The sequence below is a fragment of the Pelecanus crispus genome, chromosome 15 (genome assembly GCF_030463565.1).
Source record: "Pelecanus crispus isolate bPelCri1 chromosome 15, bPelCri1.pri, whole genome shotgun sequence".
In the NCBI taxonomy this organism is placed as follows: domain Eukaryota; kingdom Metazoa; phylum Chordata; class Aves; order Pelecaniformes; family Pelecanidae; genus Pelecanus; species Pelecanus crispus.
In genome coordinates, this window is record NC_134657.1 from 6374819 (window position 1) to 6401140 (window position 26322).

Genomic DNA, 26322 nt, shown 5'->3' on the forward strand with positions numbered 1-26322 from the left:
CCTGCCTGCCTGCCCTGCCTGCCCTGCCCGCACCGCTCACCTGCCTGCCCTGCCCGCCCTGCCCGCACCGCTGACGCTCACCTGCCTGCCCTGCCTGCCCTGCCCGCACCGCTGACGCTCACCTGCCTGCCCTGCCCGCCCTCCCGCACCGCTCACCTGCCTGCCCTGCCTGCCCTGCCCGCACCGCTCGTCTGCCCTGCCTGCCCTGCCCGCACCACTGCTGCTCACCTGCCTGCCTGCCCTGCCTGCCCTGCCCGCACCGCTCACCTGCCTGCCCTGCCCGCCCTCCCGCACCACTGCCGCTCACCTGCCCGCCCCGCTCACCTGCCCGCCCCGCTCACCTGCCCGCCCCGCTGCCGCTCACCTGCCTCGCCCCTCCCAGCGCCGCCGCTGCCAGGCGGGGGCAGGGGCAGGGCCGGGGGCAGGGGCAGGGGCAGGGCCCGGGGCAGGGCCGGGCCGGGGGCAGGGGCAGGGAGCCTCGGCCGCGAGCCTCGCGCAGCCCACACCCACAGGAGTCACCGCGGGCGGAAGGGGAGCGCCGCGGCACACGCACACACACGCACACGCACACACACACGCACACACACACACACGCGCGGCCGCGCAAACCGCCCGGCTCCCCGCGGCTCCCGGGCGCTGCCAGTCGCTGCCGGCATGGGGAACATAACTTGTGTTCCCCAGGCACCTGGGCGGCTCGGAGGCTCCTTCAGGAGGAAGCCTTCGCTGAAGAAAGAGTAAGTACCTCGCTTTTGCTTCGGACTGCTTTTCAAGTTGGTGCTGCCTTCCCCCCCGGCTTCCTCCCGGGCCGTGTGCCGCGCTAGAACTGGGCCAGCAGCGGAGCCCCGCTCGGGGCACCCAGCAGTTACTTACCCGCTCAGCAGAATGGGGCTTTTGCAGGGTTTCGCAGGGTGCTGGGCAGCGCCGAACGCGATCGGCTCGCCACGAGTGCCTGGGAAGGAATCCTAGGGCTCTGCTGGCCGAGTATCCCAGCGACACTGCCCCCAGGAGAAATGCGATTTAATTTCATTTCACTTGGAAAATTAAAACTCCCCTCTATGGGACAGGCAGGGCAAGGTGCAGAATGCCTGACGCTCCTTGTTTCCACTTGCGATTTTTTTTTTCTTTTTATTCACAACGCCCAGAGTTGCGGTGCTCTGTTGTAAAAAACCAACAATAACACTCCCCTTACTTTAGAGAGGAAGCCCCAAATCCCAACACTGTGCCCATACGATTTGACCCGCGTTTGTAACCCTGAAGGAAGACGCAACAGAAAATATCTGTGAAATCTGCTGGGGACTTTGGTGCTGGGCTGGCCAGGGCAGCGTTCGGGTACCACAGCGATGGACGGCTGTCCCAAAATAGAGCCTACCGGGGCGTGCGGAGCCAGCTTCCCTGCGCGCTGCCTTTCCCGCTGCCCGTGCTCCCATCGGCGCGCTGACGGTGCTGCTGCCCTTACCTGAGCACATAGGAAGCAGAGCCCTCCCCGTCCTGAGCCCTCGGGGCTGGAAAGGAGCTCTGTCGGGAACCGGGGTGATTCCTCATGAACCTGCCGGCCCCATCTCCGCCGGGTTCAGCATACGTGGTGGGCTTTGAGACAAACCCCATGAACTCCACTAAGCTGAGGGGCTTCTAATCAAGAGGAGACACTGAAACCGTCCCCTTGGTCTCCTGTGCTGCCATAAACTGGGAGCAAACCCGTAGGAGTCTGCGGAGTTACTGTGGGGTAAAAGAGGAGGGGATCGATTGGGCAATTGGACCCCGGAGGGCTGACATCAGGTAGCTGCAGCGGAGCAGCCGAGCCCCAGAGCACCTCCTGTTCCCGCTGACTCCCGGCTTCCCACGCTCATGGCTCTCCGTGGAGATAAGCCTGGTTTCAGCTGACCCAAACGCTGCAATCTGGTTGAAACAGAGAGCAACTGCTAGGAAGTCCCCACAAAACAATCCCAGCGCTTCTTAAACGGCATCGGTAACTGCTCGTTAATGGTGTGCATGCAAGGAGAAGCTGGGGGCCTTGCTGGGAGTGGAAGAGAGAGGAAAACCACAAAGATAGAAATAAAACCTGTTTGTGAATCTATGTTGGTCTATATGTACATATGCACCTCCACTCCAGGGGCTTTGGAATAGTTGTCAGGACTGGATCTGGTCTTTGTATTTTGCAGTGGAACATCTGGTCCCTCCACTGATTTGGAGACACAGATGAGTCTAGCTGATTGTTTGGTTATGCAAAGGCACGTAAAAAAGCAAAGAAACACCAACAAGTGCAGCACAAACCCCATTACAATTCTCCCAGGCTGTTTATCAGCCCTTTGCTGGGCTGGGATGATTAGAATGCCTGTGACAAATTGCTTACTTAGCTTTCTGGCTTCCTTATTTCTGGGCAGAATTCACTATGCATCAGCCTAGACCTGTGTTTGCATGTGTGTTTTGGTTTTTTCTCCCCTCTGTAGACAAAATGGCAAGAAAAAACTGCCCAGCTTTTTTGGTATAGAAGGAGGGCAGGAGAGAGATACGGCCACAGACAAAATCCTGCAGTATATTCCAGGAAAGGCAAGTACAAACACATCCAACCCCCCTCCCCACTGCTCCCAGAGCTGATTCCCACCCACCCCAAGGACAGCGCTGTGCGTACGAGGGACGACGGGGCTGGATCAGGGGGTAGCAGCAGCTCTGTCTCAAGGAGATGGACATCCCATCTGCAGCCCAGGACGGGATGAGCCCTGTGCCCTTCGCAGCAGCAGAGCTAGCTGCTCCAGCGTCCCCGTGCAGGTGTTGAGGGGACCCGCCATCAGCCGAAACGCGTGTGACGGGGCGGGAGGGTGGTGCTGAGAGCAAAGCAGGCAGCACGGTGGGAATCTCGCACACCCCCCTTTGCTCTTGGTTCTTTTGTTTCTGGGTAGCCTGTGAAGGAAGGGGAAATTAGAGCACGCATTCAAAGGTAGGATGATTCATTCCCACGCTGGAATGAGACGGAGCAGGCAGCGTATTAGCAATGAGCCTTGGGAAGGTAATCAGTAAGGGCAGGTCTGTCCCAGGCATGTACCAGCCTTGTGGCCATATGGCCCATTTCCCAGCACTGCTCAGGGAAAGCAGAGGTGAAACGATGAAGCCCAGGGTGTTTGCTCGGTCCCTTTGGGTGGACCGGGGATGCGGATCGAGCTTAGGGGCCTGTTGGGCTGTACAGTGCGTGCATCACCCCCACTGCATGGCAAATAGGCTACGTGGATATGGGGGAAGGGGAAACTGAGGCAGAGACTCGCAGCTAGGCAGAGGTAATTTCAGAGGTCAGCAGCAGGATGTTATCTCTTGGGTTTCAAGCTCCTGGTTAGGCGTATTGCGCTGGTGAGGAGGTACTTGCCCAGGGCTTGGTATATTGCAGGACCCAGTTCTGCGCAGCCCTGCCCATGTACTTCGGGTTGCTGCAGAAATTCAAATGCCTGCTCCCCACAAGCAGGGACCCTGCGGTCCCTTGCCATTCAGGTTGGCCCTTTCCAACCCAAAGGACCTTTGCTTTTCCTCATGCGAGCCTGAGAAGGGAGCAGGACTGGGATCCCACTCCTGGCTTGTGAGGTGGCCATGGGTGCCGTCCTCTCTCCTGGGGAACGTGTCCTGAACTGTACAGGTGGGAAGCACAGCAGAACTGGGACTGTTTCACGCTCCGGCCTGTTATTTGTGAATGAGGGTCATGGGCATGCGGTGCGGGCATGGTTCCCTGCGGGACTCAGCGGCTTTCGGAAGGGTTGGGCAGCACTTGATGGGACCGGGCCCCAGATGGATCCTGGACACTTCCCCTGGGGAAGCAGAGAAAGCTGTCATGTTAGCGGATCCCAGAAAATGAATCCTGCAAGCTGACAGAAGAAAGGTCACCGAGAGATTATTCATTTGGGAGCACAAGAGAGTGTGGGATCTCTTCGGGGAAGGAAGGAGGGTGGAGCAGTTGTTTACATGTTACCCTTGCCTGGGGCAGATGGGATTCAAACTCGCTGCTCAGCCACAAACTTCTTGTGTGGCCTGGAGAAAGCCTTGCTTTAGTCCCTTTCCCACTCCCACCTTTTCAGGAGAAACAACCTCGGAGAGCGGGCGGTGACCGGGTGCTGTGGGGTCAGGTTAAAGAGGAGCCGTCAGCGTGGGACTCTTCCGATGCAATCTCAGAGGAGATGGGGTCATGGAATCACTGGGTCTGGCAGGCAGTTTGGGACGGGGACAAGTGACATCCCCGAAAACCAGGCCCCCCGGGGACCCCGCCATGGGCAGCTGGCACCCAAAGCCAGCGCCTTTTGCTCCCACCAGCCTTCTGCCCCGTTTCCCACACTTCCCAGTTACAGCTTCTGCGAAGCCCAAGCAAAAGCACGGGGGAAGGATGTGCCAGAAGAGCAGCACTTCTCATTTGCTGCTTTTATCATTAAACAGCAGCTTTCGGAGCCCCAGGGCGCCAGGCTCGCAAGGCTGAGCTCTTCCTGCTGCGAGGGTTAGTGATTCAGCTGGGAGTCACTGGGGTCTGCAGGGGCTGAGGCAGGTTAATTATTAACTTGCTCTACCTGTAGGATGAGGCATCCGAGACAGAGGGAGAGAACATGTCAGGGCACTTGCACTGCCAGGGAGCCGCCGCTTCGCCAAACCCTGAGAGAAAGCAGGCTGGCAATGATCTGCACCGCCTCGGAGCCGGGGGATGGCTGAGCTAACGGAAACGGTGCCGATCAGGATGGGGCTGGGGGAGCGGGGCACTTCCACCAGCCCAGCCCAGCCAGGGGAGTAAAGAGCTGCCTGGGGAGGATTTCAGAGGCATGACAAATGCTGGTTCCCTTTCATTTTGGCTGCACACTGGGGCATCCCTATGGTTTCGGGGGGTGCATGGGCCGGGGAGGTAAGTGATGCTCGTGGAGGAGGCGGGGGCAGCTCTGGTCCCTGACCCTCGCAGGACATCCTGGGGTTCCCAGTGCCGCTTTTTGGGGGATGGCCAGATGCGGGCCGTGCCGGTGGCTATAAACCTGTCTCAGAGAGGCCAGGGGTGCACCTGTGGGTCTGAGCCCAGAGACATCTGAGGTTCAGCAAGGGCTGTTTTCTCCAGAGCTTGGGTTTAGGCAAGTCCTCTGCATCCCGGGAAATTGCTGTGGTACCTAGACGGATGATCAGGCATTTATGGGAAGCACCATCCACCTTACAAAGGGTTTTTGTTCTGAGTGGGAAAGCCTGAACCACACCTAGTCAGCCTATTTCTCCAAGTGGGGGGACAAAGAAACCGTAGAAATTGCAGATGGACAAGACAGATGAGCTCATGCCCAGTCCCCCAGGCTCCCTCTGTGGCCAGGGCAGGATGGTGTCCGATGCCACCTCTGTGCCACCCAGCATAAGTGGCCTCGCAGAGAAAACCACAGAATTGGAGGTGGCAGCTGTGGCCGCTTTGTCTGCCCGTGCCGCCTGCCAGCCTGCTCTTCCGTGCCGTTGCCTGCACGCTGCCTGGGAACTGGGATCTGACCTCGGCCCGCGGGCAGGCCAAGTCACAGCTCTTCCCTGGACTTCAGGTCCCCAGCAGGAAAAACGGGGATTGTGGTTGTGACCCTCTTGGACAGTGTTCGAATGAAAAGCAGCAGGTAGGAGGTGGGCGTCGCTGCTGCCCCTGGTGCAGCACAAACAGGCTGTGCTTTCTTTTACTGGGGACTTGTGCTAGCTGTCGGATTTAACGATGTCCAGATTCCTGCTGCGGCTCTCCTGAGATGTGGGCAGGAACCTGTGGAAAGCTGTGAGGGCAGTTCTCCTTGCACATACGCAGATGTATTCATTTTAGGTTTAACAGTGGCACCCCAGTGAAGGACTAAAATTGCTAGAAAAAAACAGGAGAGATCTGCCTGGTAAAAGAAAAACAAACCCCAAAAGACCTGAACAGTCCCACTTCTTCCTGTGCAACCGCAATACCTGATCATGAGAGATAAGACTGCTGGGGCTTGAAGGACTGGTGTGGCACGGGCGGACGGGGGCTGCTGCGTGGGAGCCTGCAGCTGAAAGGGCGGCAGGAGATTTCAGTGCCGTGATCCCAACTTGTCCACGGTCTTAGAGATGCCCCCGTGCTTAGCCACTAAATCCAGCTGTCTTCTCAGTCTTGCTGCAAACCCTTGCAAAGCTGGGATTGCAAGATGCTTGTTTGAGAGAGGGAGGTGTTGCGTTTGTTTCTTGCCACGTGAACGGTGGCAGTGGAAGTTCTCCCTTTCCATTCACACCCCAGGAGGATCCCTGGGGAAGCTGGCAGGTTGGCCAAGCTCTTTGCCAAAACTGCTGCTAGATTCCCAGCTCCCAGGTTGTTTTGCTTCTTGGGACCTTACTTATTACTGGTGAATTTGGCTGCCATGTTCCGAGGAGCAGCATCACCCAGGCAGCTGGTAGCTGGCATTGCTGCTTATCGCTGTGTCCGTAATTTCATTACTTTATCCTCTCCCCCCTCCCTGTTGCTGGTTGCTGCCCTTATCCAAGCAGTGTTTTGTTTTTGCTGCCACAGCTGTCAGGTGATCAGTTGCTCTTTGTTCTGACAGCGGCTTGTAGCACAAATGTAATCTTTTCCTATGCTTAATTGCCTCTCAGTGAGACCATTAATTGGCAGCCAGCACTTCCCACCTCCAGGGGAGGACCTGGGTATGTGTTCACCGGTACTGAGCCGGCTGGAAAAGCCGGAGGGAGACTTTGAGCAGAGAAGGGGTTAACTTGTGTCCTAAAAAGAGTTATTTAAATTCATTGAGGCCCTGGAAGGAACCCCAAGCTTTGCAGGTGGAAGGGTCCCGCCAGCATTAGGTCCCCCTGGCCTGAGCACTGCCGCTGTCCCTGGCATGGCTATGAGAGGGGTTAATCTCGTGCCGGAGGGGTGAGTCATGGAGGCCCCAGCAAGACAGATCTGGTTAGCTCTGCTGGGTCTTCATTTATCACGGGGCTTACGCAGCTGTCTCCTTGGCACGGCGCACGGGGAGCGGGCACACACGGGCCAGACGGGTTGGGCGGTGGGGAAGCGCTGGCTTCTGGAAGCCCTTGGCTGTGCGGGGCGACGGGCTGTCACTCTGTCCCTGCTGAGCCCCGGCAGCCCTCTCCCTGCTCATTCCTGGAAATGCTGTTTGGACAGAAGCGTTGAGCCCTGGGGAGCCACGTGCCACCGCTACGCCATGCCTCCCAGCTCCAGCGCGGCCGTGCCCTCGAAGTATCCCCAGGAAACGCAGCCGCCAGCGCTCGGAGCGGCATCCCACCACGGTGGCCTCACCGCCTGGCGACCGAGCGGCAGGGCAGACCTTGCGTCTCCCACCTACCTTTCTCTCTTGCTTGGGAATGAATAACCCAGAGTCTGTGACGTGTCTAACAAAGCTGATGTTTAAGGCTCAGATATGCAAGTAGGGTGTAGGTCTGGGGGGCATCAGTGGTGTCTGTGGCCTCGCTGGGATGAGGCCATCTCCTCACAGCTCTTCCCTTCTCCCCAAGGAAATCAACCAACCCCCAGAAATAAAAAACCTTCTTCCCAGAGAAACTGCGGGGAGAGCTTTTCACCCCTGGGATTTATGCAGTACCCAAGCAGTGCAACAGCAGCCCTGGGCTGTGAGCAGCAGAGTGCCGCAGGGGCGCGGGTCTGTGCCATTGCACAGAAGGAACAATTTCCGTATAACCAGAATGCAGGAAATAAGGGACCCCCCCAGCCCTGAGTGCTGTCTCCCTCTCACGTCAGCCCTTGCTCTCTCCCAGTGCTTGCTGGCTTCCCTTAGCTTTCGGCACTGGCAATGAGCAGCTTCAGGACTCAGTGCCTTGCAGCTGCTTTTGTGGCTGTGGGACTCTGCCTCAAAAAGTGTCTGGGCACCTGCAACAGCAGACTACACCTAGAGAAACCGAGGGATCTGAGCAGATGGGAGAGCTGAGGAATCCAGGTGGAACTAGAGCAAAGAAAACCTTTCCACTAACCTCACTGGAAGGCGAGCTGTGTTTGCTTAGCCTTGTTCCAGTGAATTTAATTAGGATGGCAGGAGGTCGGAGTTGGGAGACCCTAAATGTAGGATGTGCTTCTGCACCCCCTCTTTCGCAACCCAGAAAACCTCCCTTTAGGTCAGTGTCTCCCCTGCCTAGGGAGGACAGCCTCCCAGCAGTAACCAAACCCCAGCTCCGCGCTGGCATGGAGACCCAACAACAAACAGCCTGGCCTGGGTGCCTGCCCAGAGTGCCTTTCCGAGGAAGTCCTTCTGGGAAGATGTTCTAGGAACGTCTCTTCCAGACATCAGACCCCCGCCTCCCACTGGCTCTGATTTGTTTTTCCTGAATTCTTGGTACAGAATATTCAAAACCAGGAAAACCAGAAAGAAAACTTGGACCAGAGGCTCTCCAGCCTGTTCAAGAAGGGACGAAGGAAAACGGTTGTCAGGAATCTGGGGAAAATGATCTATTACTCCAAGGTCAAGTTTAAGTTTCAGCACTGCCAGGTAAGCTGCGGCACCTGTTTGTGGGCGTTTCTCTTCCCAGGCGCAGAGTCACCCTGCAGCACTGAGAAATAAAGTGTAATTCTGGGAAATCTGACTCACGGAGATTTCTCTGGGCTAGTGCATGGCCCAGGGACTTCTGCTGCCACACAGCGCAGGGGTACCGGCTGGCTGGCGCCCGCTGGTTCCTTATCCCAATGGGGACCTGGGCCGTGCTTCCATGCTCAGCTGCTGGGATGGCAGCAGATCCAGCAGCAGAGATGCAGTGGTGGCCCTTGGATAAGCGACCGCTGGCTTTTCTGTGCACAGATCAGTCTGAGATGCAGAGGGAAGCTGGGAGGAGGAAGGCATCCTGAGATAAACCCCAGAATGTGTCTTTTCTGCAGGAGGTGAATGACTGCTTCTTGGAGCTGTTCCAGTCTTACCTGTACTTCCAGTCCGTGGGCTCCAATGGACTCACCTACCAGGTACGACATCTCCCGGACACGCCGGGGCAAGCACTGGGGAGTCGGGCAGCATGGCCAGGCTGGGGGCACTGGGCGGATGGGATGGGACGGGGCAGGGGGGCTCTGCTCCTGGGGCTGCCACTGGCCTCCCCTAGGTGATCTCAGCAAGTCCCTTCCCGTGGATGCCAAGCTCCTGGGGGAAGAGACCATTTCTTCCTAAGGACTGTACCCAGACAACCTCAGGTTCACCTGGGTCCTTGGCCTTGTCTGTGGGGAGATATAAAGGACCCCATAGAATCATAGAATCGTTTAGGTTGGAAAAGACCTTTAAGATCATCCAGCCCAACCATTAACCTACACTACCAAGTCCACACTAAACCAATCAAGGGTAGACTAGACTAAACCATGTCCCAAAGTGCCACATCTGCCCTTTTTTTGAACACTTCCAGGGATGGGGACTCCACCACCTCTCTGGGCAGCCTGTTCCAATGCTTGACTACCCTTTCCATGAAGAAATTTTTCCTAATTTCCAACCTAAACCTCCCCTGGCACAGCTTGAGCCCATTTCCTCTTGTCCTAAAATAGAGGTGGGATAGGGGCTTGTGCAAGGCTGGCAGGCAGGACCAGGGATGGGAGGTGTTTAGACTGCCTGGGCTTATCTTTGTGTAGAGCACTAAGCACAGAGAGCTGTGCCTTGGTGAGGGTCAGAGCTCCCATTGCTCAAAATCCCACTGGCCTTGGTGCAAATGGTGGACTTGGCCCCAGCTTCTGAACCGAGGGGGAGTTCTTCATCTGCAGGGCAGAGAAAGAGGCATGTGGGAGAGGGTGGAAAGAAGAACCCGAGGGCAGCCTCGGGGAGCTCTCCTGGCAAACCATTCATCAATCTTTTAACCTGATGCTGGATGAGGCTGTTTTCCACATGCAGCCAAAAAATCACAGGCGAACAAACAGGAAGCCCTGAATGTGCTCTCCCTCTACGTGAGTGCGTAACTAAAACTGAGCATGGCTGTTTTGTTCATAAAATTTGTTCCTTTTAGAAAGTATTTCTTTTCTTCTGGGTGACTTGAGGTTAATGCAATATGCCAATATAATCTCGAGTCATCCGGCAAGCCAGCCTTCAACTGGAAAGACACATGTCAGAATACAAGCAGTATTACAAAATCTCCCATCTACTTTATAAGCAGTTCCTTAGATTATTAATTCTAGAGGAATTAAAAAGGAATTAATGTGCCACTACTGGCCTCTAGACATTACAGCAATTAGCATCTTTTACGGTCCTTGTTTAGAAAGCCCAAGACAGGGAGCACAAACTTGTCATCTGTTCTTGTGCGTAGTTGTAGGGAGACTCTGATGAACTGGAGTATAGAAACCGGACAGCTCAATTTTGCTTTATGGTCATTTCCATCTTCTGGCTTTCTTGTGTTAAACCAGCAATGTTTTTTTGAGGTTTCTCTCAAAATGGAAAGACTTGGAATATAAAGAAAGTGTTCTTGCCAGCATGGCAGGTGATTACTGCAGTACTGGCCCCACAGAGCCCAGGGAGCTGCTGAACCTGCTTCCTCTGGGGAGTGGACTGGATCAAAGTCCTGTTTCCCCTCAGAGCAACGTTCTGCCATCCAACATTGTGAGCCACAGCAACCTGCTGCTGCCGAGTCTGGACTTCCAGTCTCCTACGGCAAAGGGGCCTTAATTGCAGAGCCTGCCTGCAGGCTGTCCCCCAAAATAATGGTGTGTTCTTCTCATGCAGGGACTGCTGCCTTTGAAAGAGCTGAATGTGTGTGAAATTGAGAACGGGAAGAGCACTGGGCAGGAGGATCACGCTTTCCGCATTGCAGGTTGGTGCCTCTTCGTTTGCTTTGAACAGAGAACAGAAGGTGTATGAATCACGACTGTCTCTGCTCTTTGTCGCGCTCTCACCTAGTCCCAGCAAAGAACCACATTGTGGAAGGAGGTTGCAGAGGGCTGAAGCTCTTCCTCCCAGCATTTGCATCTTTCCCTCCAAGGCTTCCCTGCTCCTAAACACCTGGACTGTGATGCCCAGGGCTGCAGGCAGGGAGGATGGCACTGGGGAGGGAGTGCGGAGGAAGGACGGTTTTGTGCTCTGACGGGTTAGTACTCGGCACATGGTGACTGTTCCCACCTTTGCCCAGTCATTTGCTCTTTGTGCACCACATTTGAAGGAAGGAATGGAATAAAACTCCTGCTCCCATCTCTCGTCACCATATAAACCCCAAAGCCAGGGAGTGGCTCCGAGCAGGCATGCGTACAGCGCTGTGCGTGCTGATGTGTGGCACTGCTCAAGTACACGGGATGGCCAACGGTGCCTCTACCGATAATGACCGGCTGGTGCTCTCGGGACCCAATGTCACTTCACCGACTCTTCCCTCACCAGCACTTCTGCCTCCACAAGCTTTTTAAACTCTTCTCTGGGTGATCTTGCTTTATAAAAGTTTTCCGGGGATAACAACCTATCTGCAGCTTGGCTGGAGGCTTCTCTGGGCTTAGTCATTGCTGAATTACAGCAGTCGCAAGCCCCTGAGAGTAGTCGTTAAAGCATGAAGTACACAGAAGTAAGTAAATAACCCAGTAACGCTACAGAGTCAAGAAAGCTCATTTGTGTCCTAAGCCCACTGTCTGTGTACTGTGGTGTCCTCTGATAGAAAGTTATACAATGGCCACTCAAACAAAAAAATTACAGAAATTGTAAAAAACAGCTGGTACAAACGACCCATCAATTTGAAGCCTGCTGAGTTGTGGTCTTGTTGCACTGTGCTAGGCAGGGCTCTGCAACCCTTTGGGGGAGTCTGTAAAATGAAGGAAAACCTCTCCCAGGCTTAACCTGTCAGGAGCATCTGCACTGGGTGGACTTGTTCTGCTTGTGTTAAAACACACGGGAGCGTGGCTGGGTGGAAAATTGCCTCAAGCTTTGTTGGGTTTGTGTCCTGCTTAGGGAAAGAACAAACCGAGGCCCTTCTGACAGAGAGTGCTGTATATATCAGGAAGCAGTGACATGAAGAAACCAGGGAGGTAGCGATATTTAGGATTGCCAGGAGATCAGTGGAGCGGTTTTCTTTTTCTGCTAGAGGGGGAGAAATCAAGGCACGGAGGGGATAAGAGCCTTGTCCGTGGCCGCACACAGGGTCAGGGTGGAAGTCCTTTGCCTCATGACTCTGAGACACAAAAGACACGCATCCATTCTCTTGTGAAATCCCGGGGCGACAGTAGTTCCCCATGAGCTACGCTTTCTAGGGTAGTTCAGTACGTCAGAAGATGCCGGCGCGATCGTTGGAAGCGTGACGGTGGAGTGCGAGAGCGAAGCCCGGCAGCGTGCAGAGCTGTCCCTCGGTGCGCTGGCACGGAGAAGTGGCCGGCGGCTGGCCGTCGCCTTGGCTTTGTGGTCCATCTCTTGCACGGCCTCTGATGCTGATGAAGTTGTTGAGCACCTTGAGTTACCTCTGCCTCACCTGAAAGTGTTGCAGCTTTTTAGTGTCTCCAGACAGAGAGATTTGGGTGGGAATATACTGCTGCTCCTCCGGGAAGGGGCTTTCTTGTTTCCAGTGTTCCTCTGGAAGCGTTCGCAAGGAAAGAGGAAGGACAGGGCAGAAGAAAGGAGCACGAGGGCCGGCACAGGTTGCTCAGCACGGCTGTGTCATGGCCCTGCCGCAAACGTGCCCTTGGGGCTGAGGCAAATGGCAGCAACTGCATTAGCAGCAGCCTTTCAGGCTCTGCTTCACAGCCTCCCCAGCAGCTCCTTGCACGAGCTTCAGGCATGTCTCAGGCTTCAGGCTTAGGCAGGAGTTTCTCTTCTCATTTTCTCTTCCTTTGGGGCCCTGTTTAGATGTGGCAACGCGAACAGCCCTCGGGATACGTCTGAAAGGCTGGCCTTAAAGAAGGTGGCAGAGCAAGCAGTGCCACGTTAAGGGCCATGCCCTACCAGAAAGATTCCTGCTGTTCGTATAAGGGCCTGGATGCCCAGGGAAGTATTCAGAGCTGCCAGAATATCCAGATAACGTTAGCACCTTTATACCCTCCTAGCAACTGTATAAAGCAGGGAATCACATTCTCTCCATTGCAAAGATGGAAAACCAAGGCAAGAGGAGATGAGAGCTCCGGAGCCACAATGGTACATAGACACTTGGATGCCCAGTAACGCTTGACATCGAATTACCGTAATGGGTCTGAATGGGGTGATTTATGGCAGGTTACTCAGGGAGGCCCTGCCTCAGTTTCCCCACCTCTGCTTTGTCTATTAGTGCATTTCCTGACAGAGGTGTTTCAAAGTCTTAATTAACTGTTGCTCATAAATAAAGCAGGAATTATGGGATGAAAGACTCCACAGAAGGGCAAAGTATCGTGCTTATCCAGTGCGCTCGCTTATCTGAATACTTCCAAGTCCCACAAAGCCAGCTCTTACTGAGCATGCACGAAGTATGGTTTAATATGAGATCACCGGTAAATTATTAATCATAGCATACATTCTGCAGCCTTCCAGAAATTATTATTGTCCCTAGGTTATGACTGTAGTGAGTAGCGAGGGTGTGTGAGACTTTTTTGCTCATGCTACTAAGCGAATGATAGCTGGAAACATTAAAATCAACAAGATACAGGGCTGTTCCTCCCTTCAAGAGTATGTCTGAGAGCAGCTTCAGCTTGTCTGGCCCAGATTATATTGGGTGAAGCAATAAATAAATAGTGTCAGAAAGCTGCCGATGTTCTACATATTGAGTGCCAAAGCAAAACTAAGGAATGGCGTGAAACTTTTGCGTTGAGTTAGGCTGTCTGCCGCAGCACATTGTGATAGTCTCTGCCCGCGGAGATCCTTTTCACAAACCGCTGGGGACTTTTAAAGCTGAAATCTGTCTGTTGATTTTTGTTCTGGGCCTGGTTTTGGACTGGAAGGTGTCTGGTGGTCAGAGCTAGCTGTGGCTGCACGAGCAGGCGGTGAGAAGGTGCTGGAGCCGTCCCTGCCGGGGAGCTCCCCAGCAGCCTGGCGTGAAGCAGCGCGCTCAAGCTGGCGGCAGGAAGGACTGGAGCGTGGCGTCAACAGAGCGATGCGCTCACAGGCAACCCGTGGTGTGATGTGCCGAGCATAACAGCTCTGGCCAGCTGATTACTTATTGATGCTGCAGTTGGTGCCCTTATCTGCTCAGCTCATCTTGTGTCTCGCATGCCTAGGTCCTCTGCTGAATCCCCTTATCGTGTTCTGCCCTACTGAGTCAGAGCTGAAGCAGTGGCTTTATCACCTGGAGAAGCAGATCCAGCTAAATGGAGGAAGCCTTAGCTTGCCCTTCCTCTCTCAGGTTAGTGTCTGGGGATGGTGAGGTGCGCGGCCGTTTCCCATGCTGTGAGCTCAGAGCTGAACGACCGGGGAAGCTGGGCCAGCTGGGTGGATGCTGCACTGCTCCTGCTGCGGTCGGTGGGAGGGGTAATCTCTGCAGCTTTTTTCGCCACACTTCTCAGCGCTCACCTAACACCTTCCTCTTGCAGAATCCTGAGTGCCCCATGGGGTCTGGGTGCCTCCTCCAGGCTGGAGAGCTTGAGCAGAGGGCTGGGCTTGGAAAGGGAGAGGGGCTCTGGGTCCGCTTCCAAATGCTTCTTGCTGTGCTTGCTGCTCTTTCCAAATGTTGGAAGGAGGTGTGGGGTTAACTCCTGGCCTAATCCCCTTTTTCCAGGCCAGCCGCTTGAGCGCTTTGCTGCATCAGTCAGGGAGCTGCCCCTCCGGCATGGTGCACAGGGGTTTTGGTGCCACTGGTGGCACCAGTAGTAGTGGTGGTACCACTTCCAGCAGCTGCCAGGGCGGTGCACGGTCTGTAGTTCAGCCCTTCCAACACGGGGCAATCGTCCCCTCTCTGCCAGCACCACGTACCAGCCTCGCCAGAGCGCTGGCCTGAGCCAGGGCAGCAGCGTGGCGAGCGCCTGCGTGTGGCCCCGGCTGCTTGCTGCCCGAGGCACCTGCAAGTTTGCCAGCGCCTGGAGCTGGCCCTGGGCAATACACGTCACAGCTCCTGCTTCCTTTAGTTATTCCACCACCCCTAAAATAACCATGGATGGACATGCTAATTACCCACACTTGACAGACATATTCTTGCTTGGGAACATCTCTGCCTGTGGAAGAACCATGTATTTGTGTTCAGACGGCCTTAGGATCTGAGGTCTGTGCAACCAGCACCGGAGCGAGTGTGGGATTTCAGTCTGAATGGCAACCCCAAAGGCGCTCTGTACTGCTGAGACCTGACAACAGCTTGCTGCATTTCTGCTGCGTGTGTGTGCACACACAGCTTCTAATTTTGGAGCTTGCCTTTTGTGCAGGCTCCTGCGAGGGAAGGGTGCAAAAAGAAAGGCTTTGCCAAAGGGCCTGGCAGGGCGTGTGTGCTGAAAGGGAGACCTGCGACCCAGGGGTGCCACCGCCACAGCCTCTGAAGGGTCAGAGGTTTGGGTCTGGTTCAGAGAAAATCTCACACAGCTGGCTGCTTGTGCAATTATCCAGAGTTTATGAAACATTTGGAGGAGGAGGCTGGGACCGGGGCCTAGAAAACAGGACCAGATTCAAGAGACCTGTCTTCTCTTCCAGTCTCTGTGGGGTGTTTTACTTCCCTCCCTATTTCCATCTCCCCATGGAGAGGTGTTCCCCTTTGAAAGCAATGTACAGATGATGCTAGGTACCAAGTATGATTTTTCAGTCCCAGCTGGAAAACTGGCTCCTGCACAGATTTATTTACTCTTTCCTGCTTCTGCCACACTTGAAAAGTGTCCAGAGATGGGCCACGCGCTAGCTAAACTCTTAGGGGAGGACATGTCGACCCTGCTTCTCAGTTCTGCTCCTGTGCCTAGAACGACTGGAAGCAGAGCTCCATGGGGAAGGAGGAGCTGCGGTGGTCCGTGCAGAACATGCCTGTCCAAGACTGGAGAGGGACCCAGCGGGAATCCCTAGGCGATGTCCTCTGTGTTTCCAAAGTGAAGCTTCAGCATCTGCCTTTCCAGGTAGGACACATCCCCGGGGAGCAACCTCCTGTCAGCATGGCTCAGAAAAGGCAATGAGTGGAGTGACTGGCGCAGACTCCTGCCTGCCTGCTGCCGCTAATCCAGCGGGTCTGCGAAGGGTCCTTTTACCCACATCCTGGTAAATGGAAAAAGCTTTGTTACTGCTCCGTGGCCCAGCAGCGGTGCTTGGGGGCAGCACGTGCATAAGCATTTGCAGGACAGGGCTGGCAGCTGGAGCTGGCAGGAGTTGCCCGTGGAGCCCCGTTGCAAGGAAGCAGCTCAGCTGTTTCCAGAGCCCTTGCCTCAGGCTGCTGTCAGAGAGACAAAGTGAAGGGCTCTCCAGATCTAAGCCCTGTCTGGCTGTTCACGGGGAACCCTCTTCTTTACTTTCCAAGGAGCAGCATGACCGGCTGTTGGTGCTTTACCCGTCCACGCTGGTGATAGTATCTGAAGAGCGCAACAGCCTCTGTTTTAAGGTAGGTTCATTTTGAAGCACCTTCCTGCTCTCTCTCACCCATCCTCAGTGGCTCTTTCAGCACTTCTTTGGCTTGTTGCTCCCCTCCACCTGGGTTCCCTTGTGCTCCTCGTGTTGGCGAGGGCTTTCCCTCCACGCTGCTCCCTTGCCAGCTGGCAGGTGAGCAGGCAGAGGGATGTTGCGAGCTATCTTCCCATGAGAAACACCTTGCCCTCCTACAAAAACCCGGGGGGAAAGGAGCTGGCTGCCAAGGAATCTGGGTCTCTGGGAGGAGGGAGGCTGGCGTGTTTCTGTGTGGTGATGCTGGCGGAGAGCCTGGCTCGCTTGCTTGAGACAGGAGCTGGAGCAGCCCCAGAGATTGCCCCCGCGGGGGCTTGGCTTCCCAGGCCCCGCTCTGTGGGACCACTTGAAAGCAGGTAGCATCCGGGCGGCGCATCTGATGCTCGTGGGGAAGGGCGAAGGCAGTTAGCTGGCTGGCAGAGAGGAGAGGCTGCTGCTGGTGCACTGCGTTTGCTGCTCTTTCCCTCTGTGGAGCAAGGGCCCCGAGCAATGCCTGGGCATGCCAGCGGAAGGGCCAACGAGGACGTGGAGGCCTGAGTGCCCCAGGGGACGTGAGAAGAGCTTCTCCAGTCCTCTGGTGTGTCTTTCCTTGTAGGAGCAATGCTGGGAGCCTCAGCACAGATGGGCAGTGGCACTGTGGGCCCTGGGAACTGCATTTGCATTGCGTGCGGTCTGAATGGCCCTTAAACTTGATTGCAACATCCATCTTAGACATCATCGCAGTGGCTATTATCAGCCCTGTGCTGTCTGGCCCCGTTTTCCCATGCTAGAACAAATGTGCCAAAAAGAGCGCTCAGCTGTCTCTGAACCTGCAGGTGTGGCACCGCTGGCATATGGCGGAGCGGAGCCGGGCTGCTCCTCAGAGGAGCAGCATCCTTCTTCAGCACTGAGAGAGAAGCCAGTGGCAAGGAAACCCTGCAGAGATTGAGGGATTGTGACATTCAGTGTGAACTCACTGGGGTCCTTCTTGATGTGATTTCATCATGTCCACCTCAGGCCCCAAGCCATGCAGGCTGCTTTTAATTCAAGGGCTACCCCTGGGAAGACCGGCATAGAGCATCTCCCTGGCTGGAGGAGATGGCTGTGCCTGCAACGGGAAGGGGTGTGAGGAGGGACATATTCCAGCGAGAAATCTGCTCCATCCCCAGCGCAACAGCGCAGGGTGTTTTCCAGCAGCTGGTGGCTTGTGTGACACACCTCAGAGCTTGTTTTCGGGAACATGTTGTTTGCAGCTCCTGGGAATGGGGCACCACGTAAAGGGACTTTGGGCTGGGCTCTCAGATTAGCTCATCTCTTTTGAAACCTTAAACCAGATTTGTCTGCCCTGTCCGTGCAATGTTCCCTTCCCACGGTGCATGAGCGTTGATCCCTGGGCGTCTCACTCTCTGGGTAATGGCAGGGCTCTGTGCAGCCGAGCGCGGGCAGGAGGTGATTCACCAGCCTGTGACACTGCAGTGGGAACCTGATTTTCCACAGGCATGTCGGGGCACAGGAGCCTTCTCCCAGGGCTTCTGCAAATTAACTTCCCTTCCCTGCGAGCAGATGCTGAGTTCTACAATTTATGTGTGAAGGAATAGCCTGGCCCTTTTGTTCTTCGGTTTCATACAAACCACAGGAGCTGCCGCTGCCAAGTTTGTGTGTGGGACAGGGAAGGGGAAGGCAGGGGCTGAGCCTGCTGGGACGGGGCTCACCCAAAACAGCAGGCTCTGGCTCAGCACTGCTGGGAAAAGGCCCCGGGCGAGGCGTAAATGAGCGAGGGGAGAGCTGCTGGGGCCCCCAGGTTCACACCGTGCTTGGGGGAGGACGGAGGGGCTCTCTGCAGCCCATGTGCATGTTATTTGCGGATGCTGCTGCACTTCCCTAGGTGGGACTCTAGCCCCCCGGGTGTTTCAGGCCTCTCCGAAGGACAGGAGGCTGTTGCCTGAGGGAGGACGGAGCACCGGGCGCCTGAGGGAAGCCCTACGCAGTCATCCTCGGTGGCAGGAGGGCTTGCTCGAATGAGCCGGAGAGCTGAGGAGTGGCAGGAGCAGGCAGCACCGGCTCGCTCCACACGCAGCCTTGCAGCACCTGCGCCAGCTGAAGCGTCAAAGTCCACTTCTTACAGCGGCAGGGGAAAACGAGTCACAGAGCATTGCATGAGCTTTCCCTCCCAAGGTCAGCCTTCCTGTACTGCTCAGCCCATAAATCACTTTCAGTGCAGGAGAAATAGCACAGAAGCCTGCGTGTGCCCACGGGCTATTGCAGAGAGGCAGCCGGCCAGCACAAACCACCGACGCGCAGCTGAGCTCCGCGTTTCCCTTGTGGCAAAGCTGTCACGTTGGCCACATTCCCCAGAGCCTGTGCAGCTGGGACAGCTTTGCAACGAGGACATGATGAGGGGTTTCTGCAAGACACTTTATTTTGCAGCCCGTAAACTTAGGCAAAATGAATCCTAACCGATTGCACCTTTTGAGAGGACCTTCGGCTAAATGATGGGGCTTTGCTCCTACATTCTGTGCTTCCTCCGCTGCCAGGCATGGGGGAGAGCGGCATGAGGTGGGAACTTTATTTCCTGAGCTCTCCGCAGACCCTGGGTTTGCCATCCCGGCCAGGAGCTGCTCCCAGGGCCATTGCCGCCAGCTGCCCCTGCCTAGTGCTCCGTGCCCGCGGACAGGGCAAGGGTGACATCCAGGCGAGGTGAACAGGGGCTTAATGGACAAAGAAACTTTGTGTCCCTCAGTTTCCCCCTGCTCAGAGAAAGAGATGAAAAGTAAAGCAATGAGCTCATCTGTGAGACGGTTCCAGTACAAAATCTGCTTCAGCTGCTCTCCCAGGACTCTTCTTATTCCATTTATGTAAGGAAAATTCAGCTTGGGGAGCCCCAAAGAAAGAGGAGACCTAGATCCTAATTCAGTGTTGACAAACCCTTGGCCCTTCTGCCAGCTTGCCCACCACAGAGAATTAAACTGTCAGCGATGACACTTAAAGGACATCTGGCAGCAGGCAGCAGAGCAGGGCTGTGGTGCTGGCTGAGGATGGAGCGCAGCTGCAGGAGCAGAAGGGGTCTGGATCCTGCCTGTGCCTGCCCGTCCCACGGAGCTCACGGGAGAGCTGGGCCTGGCACAAAGCAACACCGGTGGCAGATGCGGGGATGGCCAAGGGACACCGGGTTACGGCAGAGCGGACAGCGGTGGATGTGCATGCAAAGGCACTATTGCGCTTAGGGGCAATAGCACACTGTATCTTCTGACTCCAGTTTTTCCAGGGGCTGGGGACAGGCTGCTTTAGCTTCTCTGCCTCGGCTCCCTGCTGATAGGAACACCCATGCGGTGCCTGCCAGGGGCAAACCCCAGTCCGATCACAGGAGTGGCACTCACAACTGTGCTCTATAGCACGAGAGCTCACGTTTCACCAGCTGGCATTTACAGGGCTCAACCCTGTCTTTGTAAGACTTTGCAGGGTATGGATTGTGGGGATTCCTGTTTGCGAGGCTGGAAGTCCCAATCCAGCAACTAAAACCTTGTTCAGGATCACGTTTGCAAAATTTTCTGGAGAAGTCAGCCATTGAACTATGGGAAGCTGTTGAAAACAGAGCTAGGAGGGAAGGAGTGTTTTTCCGAGCTCGGGTCTCAGGAGGAGCTGCGTAAGAACTTAGCTTACAGAAATGGCTCGTGCAGTCACGCTGGCTTCAGAGGCTTCGTACCTGCAATAAGGCTGGTGGTGGGGGAGAGAACTGTGAGCGGGGAGGGTGAGTTTACTGGGACGAGGCTGCGTCGATCTGCTGGAGACAGAGTTCTCCATCGTGCCTGTGCCCTGCACCTGTGAGAGTACAGAGGTGCCCACGTCCTCACCTTGATTAGCAGCAGCTTGGGTGCCTCTCGTCTCCTGCAGACCTAGCCTAGGGAATTTAGGCACTTGGCTTCCCCTTCCTCCTCCCCTTCCCCACAGAGGACCCCAAGGGGATTTGTCAGCAGGGCCGAGCTACCCCTTCTCCCCACGCCGCACAAGGAGCAGCCGGGCTCCTGCCAGCCTTGCCACGTCCTCACCGCCGGCCCTGTCCTGGGGGCTTCCCTCCTCCTGCTCCCAGCTAAGCTGGCCAGCCTTTCCAGTAGGCTCCTAAAGCCTCTTCTCCTGACAGGAAAGCCCCTGGAGAAGCGGAGTTGAGCCAGCCAGGTGCCCTCAAGCAGGTGGGGGCAGTCGTCCTCCCCGCTCCGCCTGTCTGCCGTATGGCACGGACTGTGAGCCGCGCTCAGCTGTGCAGTCCTAAGCCTGCTTCTCTCTCTGACAGGGCGAGCTGCCACTCAACGCCATCCAAGTGCTTTTTGAAGAGAACGAGAAAACCTCCTTTTTAATAGAAGGTTCGTGTCCGGCATGCCGAGGGGTGTGCTGGCAGCAGCCACGGAGGTCTCTGGGGTTGGGCTGGTTTCACTAAGCTGCTGCAGCCATCTTCCTGGCTGTGCTTCCTCACGTCAGCGCCCAAGCTCTGTGAACTGAACTGCTTGGAAATCTCGGACCGTCTGTGCCCTGGCTGTGCCGCAGGGCCTGGCGTTGCTGGCCGGGAGAGGCTGTGAGCCAGCAGCAGTGCTTGCACCTGGGGGTATGCTTGTCACAGCGCAGCTGCGCAGGTTGCCCCGCATTTACGTCTGGCCTGTGTTTGCCCCTGTCCTACATTCAGCCAGGTACAAATGGTCAGCACCGACGGCAAAGCGTTCCCGTTGTCCCTGCACCGGTGTCAGGATCTCCAGGCCCTGGGAGAACGTGGGGGGGATTGCAGCAAGGGGATGATTCCTGCAGGTTTCTGAAGGAAGCAACACGGACTGTTGATCAAAGCCAGTAACAGCAGTGAGCGATGTTTTTGCAGGCCGACTAATCAATTCGATCCGGGTGATCTGCCGCAGCTATGATGATTACCAGGAGTGGCTCTACTGTCTCAAAACAGCCCAGTTTCGAAACGCCGACTCCTCCCTCTCCGGATCAGAGAGTTTCTCGGGATCAAAGCTGCCACACCCTGGCCAGGTAACAGATGTGGGTTTGCGTGGTCATCATAGCTGTCTCCCAGGACTCCTGTCTGTCCTATCTCTGGCCATGTGTGCGTGCTCTTGTGACACAACAGGCTTTGCTTCAAGTCCCCTGCGCGAAGGCTGTCATGAAGTTGCTGCTGCCTGCAAATTGTTTTGAAGCCCTGTATTACATTCTATAGGCGTATATTATCTCAAATTCCTTCAAAAGCAGACCCCTGGCCACGGACTGTGACAGTGTTGTGCAGTGACGCGTGGGCACGAGGACATTAACAGGGTCTTGCAAGGAAGGGGGGACCCACCTTGCCAGCACTGCAGCCGGGATGGACTCGGGGTGCCTGAGCACCCTTCACCCCGCTGCGAGCCCTCACCATTCGCCCCCGTAGCCCCTGCAAGAGGGACTCAGCCAGAGGGCAGGGCACCCCGCCGCACTGGGCACAGCTGTCCCGGGCTGCTGCTTGCCATGCGGGCACAGCCCAGGCCCACGCCTGAGCCCGGCACGTCGGCACGGAGGGCTGGGCTGGGCTGGCCCAGCAAGGCTCGGGCGGGAGGTGGGGCTGGGGACGGATGCGCCTGCAGCCATGCGGAGGGCTGTTCCTGTGTGCTGTTCTTCTCCCCCATCTAGTTTGCCGGCAGCGGGAGAGGGTCGCTCACTTCTGATGGCCGTACAAACTCCTGGGCGTCGGGAGGGAGAGTGGCCACCTTAACACACCTCTCCCAGAACAGTGGCTCTCTCCCTGATGGACAGTCCTTCGTGCTGATGCCTGAGAGCAGGGTGCTCGAAGACCCCCTCTGCCCTGGCTATTCCCAGCCTCTCCATGTAAGTGAACCCCCCAAAAGCCTGGGACGCACGTGGGGACAGGCACTGCCTTTGGGAAGAGTGGTCTGTCCAGGTGCCCGGGTGGGCTGAGCGCGGGTGGTCAGTGTTTGCTGCGCGGCACAGCAAATCCGTGCCTGCAGCCTGGATTTGTCCTGGCTCAGCTTTGTCGATGCTGACAAAGGAAAAGGCTGCTGAAGGGTCCCATCCCAATACTCTGCTCTGCATAAGGATTGTTTGTACAGATTGCAAAAGGGCAAATGGGACTGTTCAAAGGTCAGGAAATCCCAGAGTAAAAGCCCACGGGAGGTGATGGGCTAGGCGGGCCTTTGCCCTGATCCTGTGCAGCATTCGCATGTCCAGGGGTGCGTGCACGGCGAGGAGCGCGTGGGGCGCAGGACCGTGCCGATGCCCGAGCGCAGCGCGATGCCCGCGGCAGCAGCCCTAGCAGGGGAGTGCCTTGCATGGGCTGCAGGTGGATCCGTGTACCTGGGGCTGGCCTGAGGAGAGCCAGCTCCAGGGTCCCTCTTCTTCTTTCAGTGCCTGGCACAGGCCAGCTGGCCGAGCACGGGGCTCCCCGCACAGGACCTGCGGAGGGGGGGCAGCGCCAGAAAGTCCAAGGGCAAATGCGGGCCTTGCGGCCAGCAACTGCCCAGCCAGGACACGGAGAGGACCATCTGCAGCCTCATTCCCGAGAACCCCAACGGCGAGCTCCTGTCCTCAGTGTACAACGAGCCGTACTCCGCACACGGCTCGCAGCGTCACCGTGCAGCTCCCCCACCGCACCTGGACCTGAGCAATGTAAGGGGGCTGGGGCGCAGTGGGGCCGCCCCTCCTGCCTGGGAAGGGTTGAGCAGCAGAGGAACTGGTGCACGGTTCGCATTTTCCTTACAGTGCTGCTTGCAGGAATAGCTGCCCTGGCAGGTGCTCTAGGGCAGGCGTGAAACCTGTTTCCATTTGAAAATGGCCCACGGGAGGTGAGGTTAAACACAGCAAGCGGAGCAACGTCTCTTGGAGCCCCGAGGTGCTGGGCACTAATTCCTGAGGCAAGACAAGCAGCAGTGCTCTGCAAGTAGGCGTGTTATTACTTCATAGCACACAGCCTCTTCTGAGGGCTTTCCAGTATGTGTCCATCACTGGTTTGGTGTGCAATGCCACGTTTCCCTCCCCTCAGCCTCAATGAGCGTGCCTCTGCCCTACGCCCAGGGAAGTCCCCTCGTTAGCACAGATGGCTCCAGCCAGGAGTCAGCACCGCCATCACTCACGGCTGAGCGGCATTTGGGACTTGAACTGCAGGGAGATTCCCCACTCCGATCCCTCCTGGGGACGAACTGCAAGTAGGGAACGGCATGTCATGTTCCTGTTTTAATTCTGCCTTTTAGCTGAACAGATGGAGCTTGGTGGGAAGTCAGCCCTCGACAGCTTCCAGCTCCCTGGAGAAGCCGGCCATGCCCTGCTCCCCCTTGTACGCTGACCCCTATACGCCCAGCTCCCCCAGTGCTCGCAGCGTGGCAGGCTCCAGCTTCCTGGAAGAGGTACCCTGTGGTTTGCTGCTGGTTACGGCCCTGACTCAGCACACAGGCTTTTGGCTCCAGAAATCGTGCCTCGGGCCATTTCTTTTCCTGCTGTCTGCCTGAGCCTGAGCGGGATGTGGAAATGCGACGCCTGCATTTCGGGGTGGGGCAGGGCACAGCATAGTTCTCTGTTTTTTCAAGCCAGGACAGAGTCAGAGGGTTACAGGTTTCCCCTGTTTTATCACTGGATGCCAGCATCACAGCAGTCCCAGGAATAGCCAGAAACTGCAAAACAAAGGCAGAGACTGAGATGTGATCCAGTCTACAGAAACCAGAGCTGAGTCAGACACAGAGACCACTTTATCGACCCTCAAAAATTCCAGCTGTGATAACTGAGTGCCTATTAAAGGCTACATTTCTCATTTTGTGCATCTCTTGGGAAAAGACTATTTCCGAGTCTGTGGCTGGCATCCCCCATACTGGCTAAGTCCTCCCGTCCCTTGGAGGGTTTTTCCTGACTGCTCTCTGTCCTTCCTCATCCCCTGAGCTGCCAGTAGTTTTCATCCTGCTACCTTCACATATCTGGCCAACTTCCACTCCCTCTGTGGGGCATCGCGAGGGACTTGCAGCCATTCTTCCTTTCCCATCTAAGGCCTTCAGGATTGGAATGTAGTAGAATTTGCAAGGTAGGCAGGAAACCTTGGTTTGCCTAAGTCTGTTCACAGCAGGGCTGGCTTACAGGTGGGAAGCAGCAGGTCAGCGTTCCCCAACTCTCCGCAGCAGGTATCAAATCTGGAGTTTGTTTTGGTTAAGTTCCTGCAGTGTCACGGTCAGACGGGTTCAGCACAGGCAAACGGATGCGCAGCCGTCCCGGTAGCCCAGCATCTCTCTCTGCAGAAGAGGAGCTGCCAGCCCCTGCCCAGCAGTCACTGCAGAGAGGGGTCTGCGGCTCCGAGTTACAGCACGGCCAGCCCTTCGTGCCGTCTCCAGCTGCGGCCTCCTGCTGATGCTTCTTACCTTGAAGATGTGAGTTTGTAAATGTAGTCCTAGTGCCCCAGACTGTGCAGGCTGCAGGGGAATACCCGGGGGCGCAGGGGTCCCAGCTTGCCTTTCTCTGGGTCAGTCACTGCAGGGCTCTGAGCCCTTTGCTCTGTGATGGGGTGCATCTTGGGGAGCAGGGGTGGGGGAACCAACAGAAGGCTGATTCCTGGAGCGCGGTGTCCCAGGACTGCTAAGTCATCCTCATCAGCGCATCTCTTTCTTTTCAGGTCTCTTCTCTGCAAGAGGAACATCTGGGCCCTTCATTGCAGCTACCAGGTGAGACTCTTGGGAGGCTGCTTGGGTGCTGCAGCCCACCCTGCCTCGCCGGTGTCTGTCTCCGTAAGCGTCATTCAAAGCAGGGCTGAGAGGGAGCGTGGGGACTCATGCCTGCCCCTTCCGTCCTCCTGCTTCCCCGTGGTGGGACTGAGTCTGTCACCCTGCCCCTTGCCTGCGTCTGTCTGCTGGAGGCCACTGCCTTGGCTTCCACTCGCTGCCCATGAGCTCTGGCCACTGGTCATGCGTGGGGGCTTGTGCTTTGTTCTATGGCACGCTTGCAGCTTCCATCGCTTTCCCCAGATCGATCTAGCTGCCTCTGGGCTGCGATTTTGCTGACCCTCATGTGTTCTCTCTGCTGGCAAAAGGAGAAGGCAGCCACTGGCTTGCTTGAGAGCTCCCTGAGCGCTTTGGTCTGGTTTTCTGCAGATGAGAATTTCGGCACTTATGACCTGCCAGAGGCCAGCTGCCCACACCGCGACTCCGCAGCCTACCATGACTATGCCGAGCTCCAGAGCTTCCAGAGTGACTTCAGCTATGACAACCTGTGGGAAGCCGAGGCAAAGGAGCCGGGCACCCCGCACGCCTCCCCAGCTCCTGGCCAGCAGTTTTACCAGGCCTGAGGGAAGACCTCCACAGCCAGGCACAGAAAAGCCCCCGGGTTCTTTTCTCCCTGGGCTTCCCTCCAGGGTGAGGAGCCTGGGGTGTACAAAGCAAAGGGAAGGGCCCTGCTTTGCGAAAGGCTGGTTCCCATATCCTGGCAGGTCCAGAGTTCAAACTTCTCCCCTAAATCTGAGGATGGGGGTAAAGTACAAAAGCATCAGCCTCTGCAGACCCGGAGGAGCAGCGTGTGTGCCGTGCTAAGGAGCGCGCTCTGCGGCTGCCCCAGCTCCGGGAGCCCTGGCTAGGGAACAGCATTGCCCCCCTTCCCCCCCGAAAATAAAAGGAAGAACAAAAAACTGGTCAGGCTTCCTCAGATAAAAGGGACTGGGTGTTCAGATGGAGCAGTCACTCAAAGGGCAAAGAAAAGGGCTGGTTGTTGGCTGGGTTAGTTTGATCGTTTTCCTTTTTACCAGAGCCCTCAGGCTGGTCACTTTGAGGATCCACTGATCCCTGAGAATAGCTGTTAAGCTGAACCTTCCCCCGTTGAGCGCTGAAGTCTGCAAAGGTGCATGAGACATGCCCCATCGTGGTATATAAGATTGGTAGCAATAGCTGTGCTCGTCCTCCTGCAAGATCAGAGTTACCTGACAGAGATGGACAAAAAATCCAGATCTGGGCGGAACGGG

General features: G+C 56.3%; 1 protein-coding gene across 1 annotated transcript; it reads left to right on the top strand.

Annotated features, from left to right (window-relative positions):
• Positions 1-654: 654 nt before the first annotated feature.
• On the top strand, positions 655-25656 carry PLEKHN1 (pleckstrin homology domain containing N1). The gene is made up of 15 exons (XM_075721731.1): positions 655-734; positions 2448-2547; positions 8286-8432; positions 8816-8896; positions 10623-10710; positions 14051-14175; positions 15707-15856; positions 16252-16332; positions 20659-20728; positions 21232-21386; positions 22014-22208; positions 22746-23006; positions 24533-24745; positions 24988-25036; positions 25463-25656. Exons 1-15 carry the CDS (start codon positions 655-657, stop codon positions 25654-25656), a joined length of 1989 nt encoding a protein of 662 aa, XP_075577846.1.
• Positions 25657-26322: the final 666 nt, after the last annotated feature.

Bases quoted from the DNA above. Each gene is read 5' to 3' on its own strand.
- PLEKHN1 (XM_075721731.1), top strand. From the start codon at position 655: ATGGGGAACATAACTTGTGTTCCCCAGGCACCTGGGCGGCTCGGAGGC. The intron at 735-2,447 runs GTAAGTACCTCG...TCCCCTCTGTAG, and splicing joins AAGCCTTCGCTGAAGAAAGA to ACAAAATGGCAAGAAAAAAC. The intron at 21,387-22,013 runs GTAACAGATGTG...TCCCCCATCTAG, and splicing joins AGCTGCCACACCCTGGCCAG to TTTGCCGGCAGCGGGAGAGG.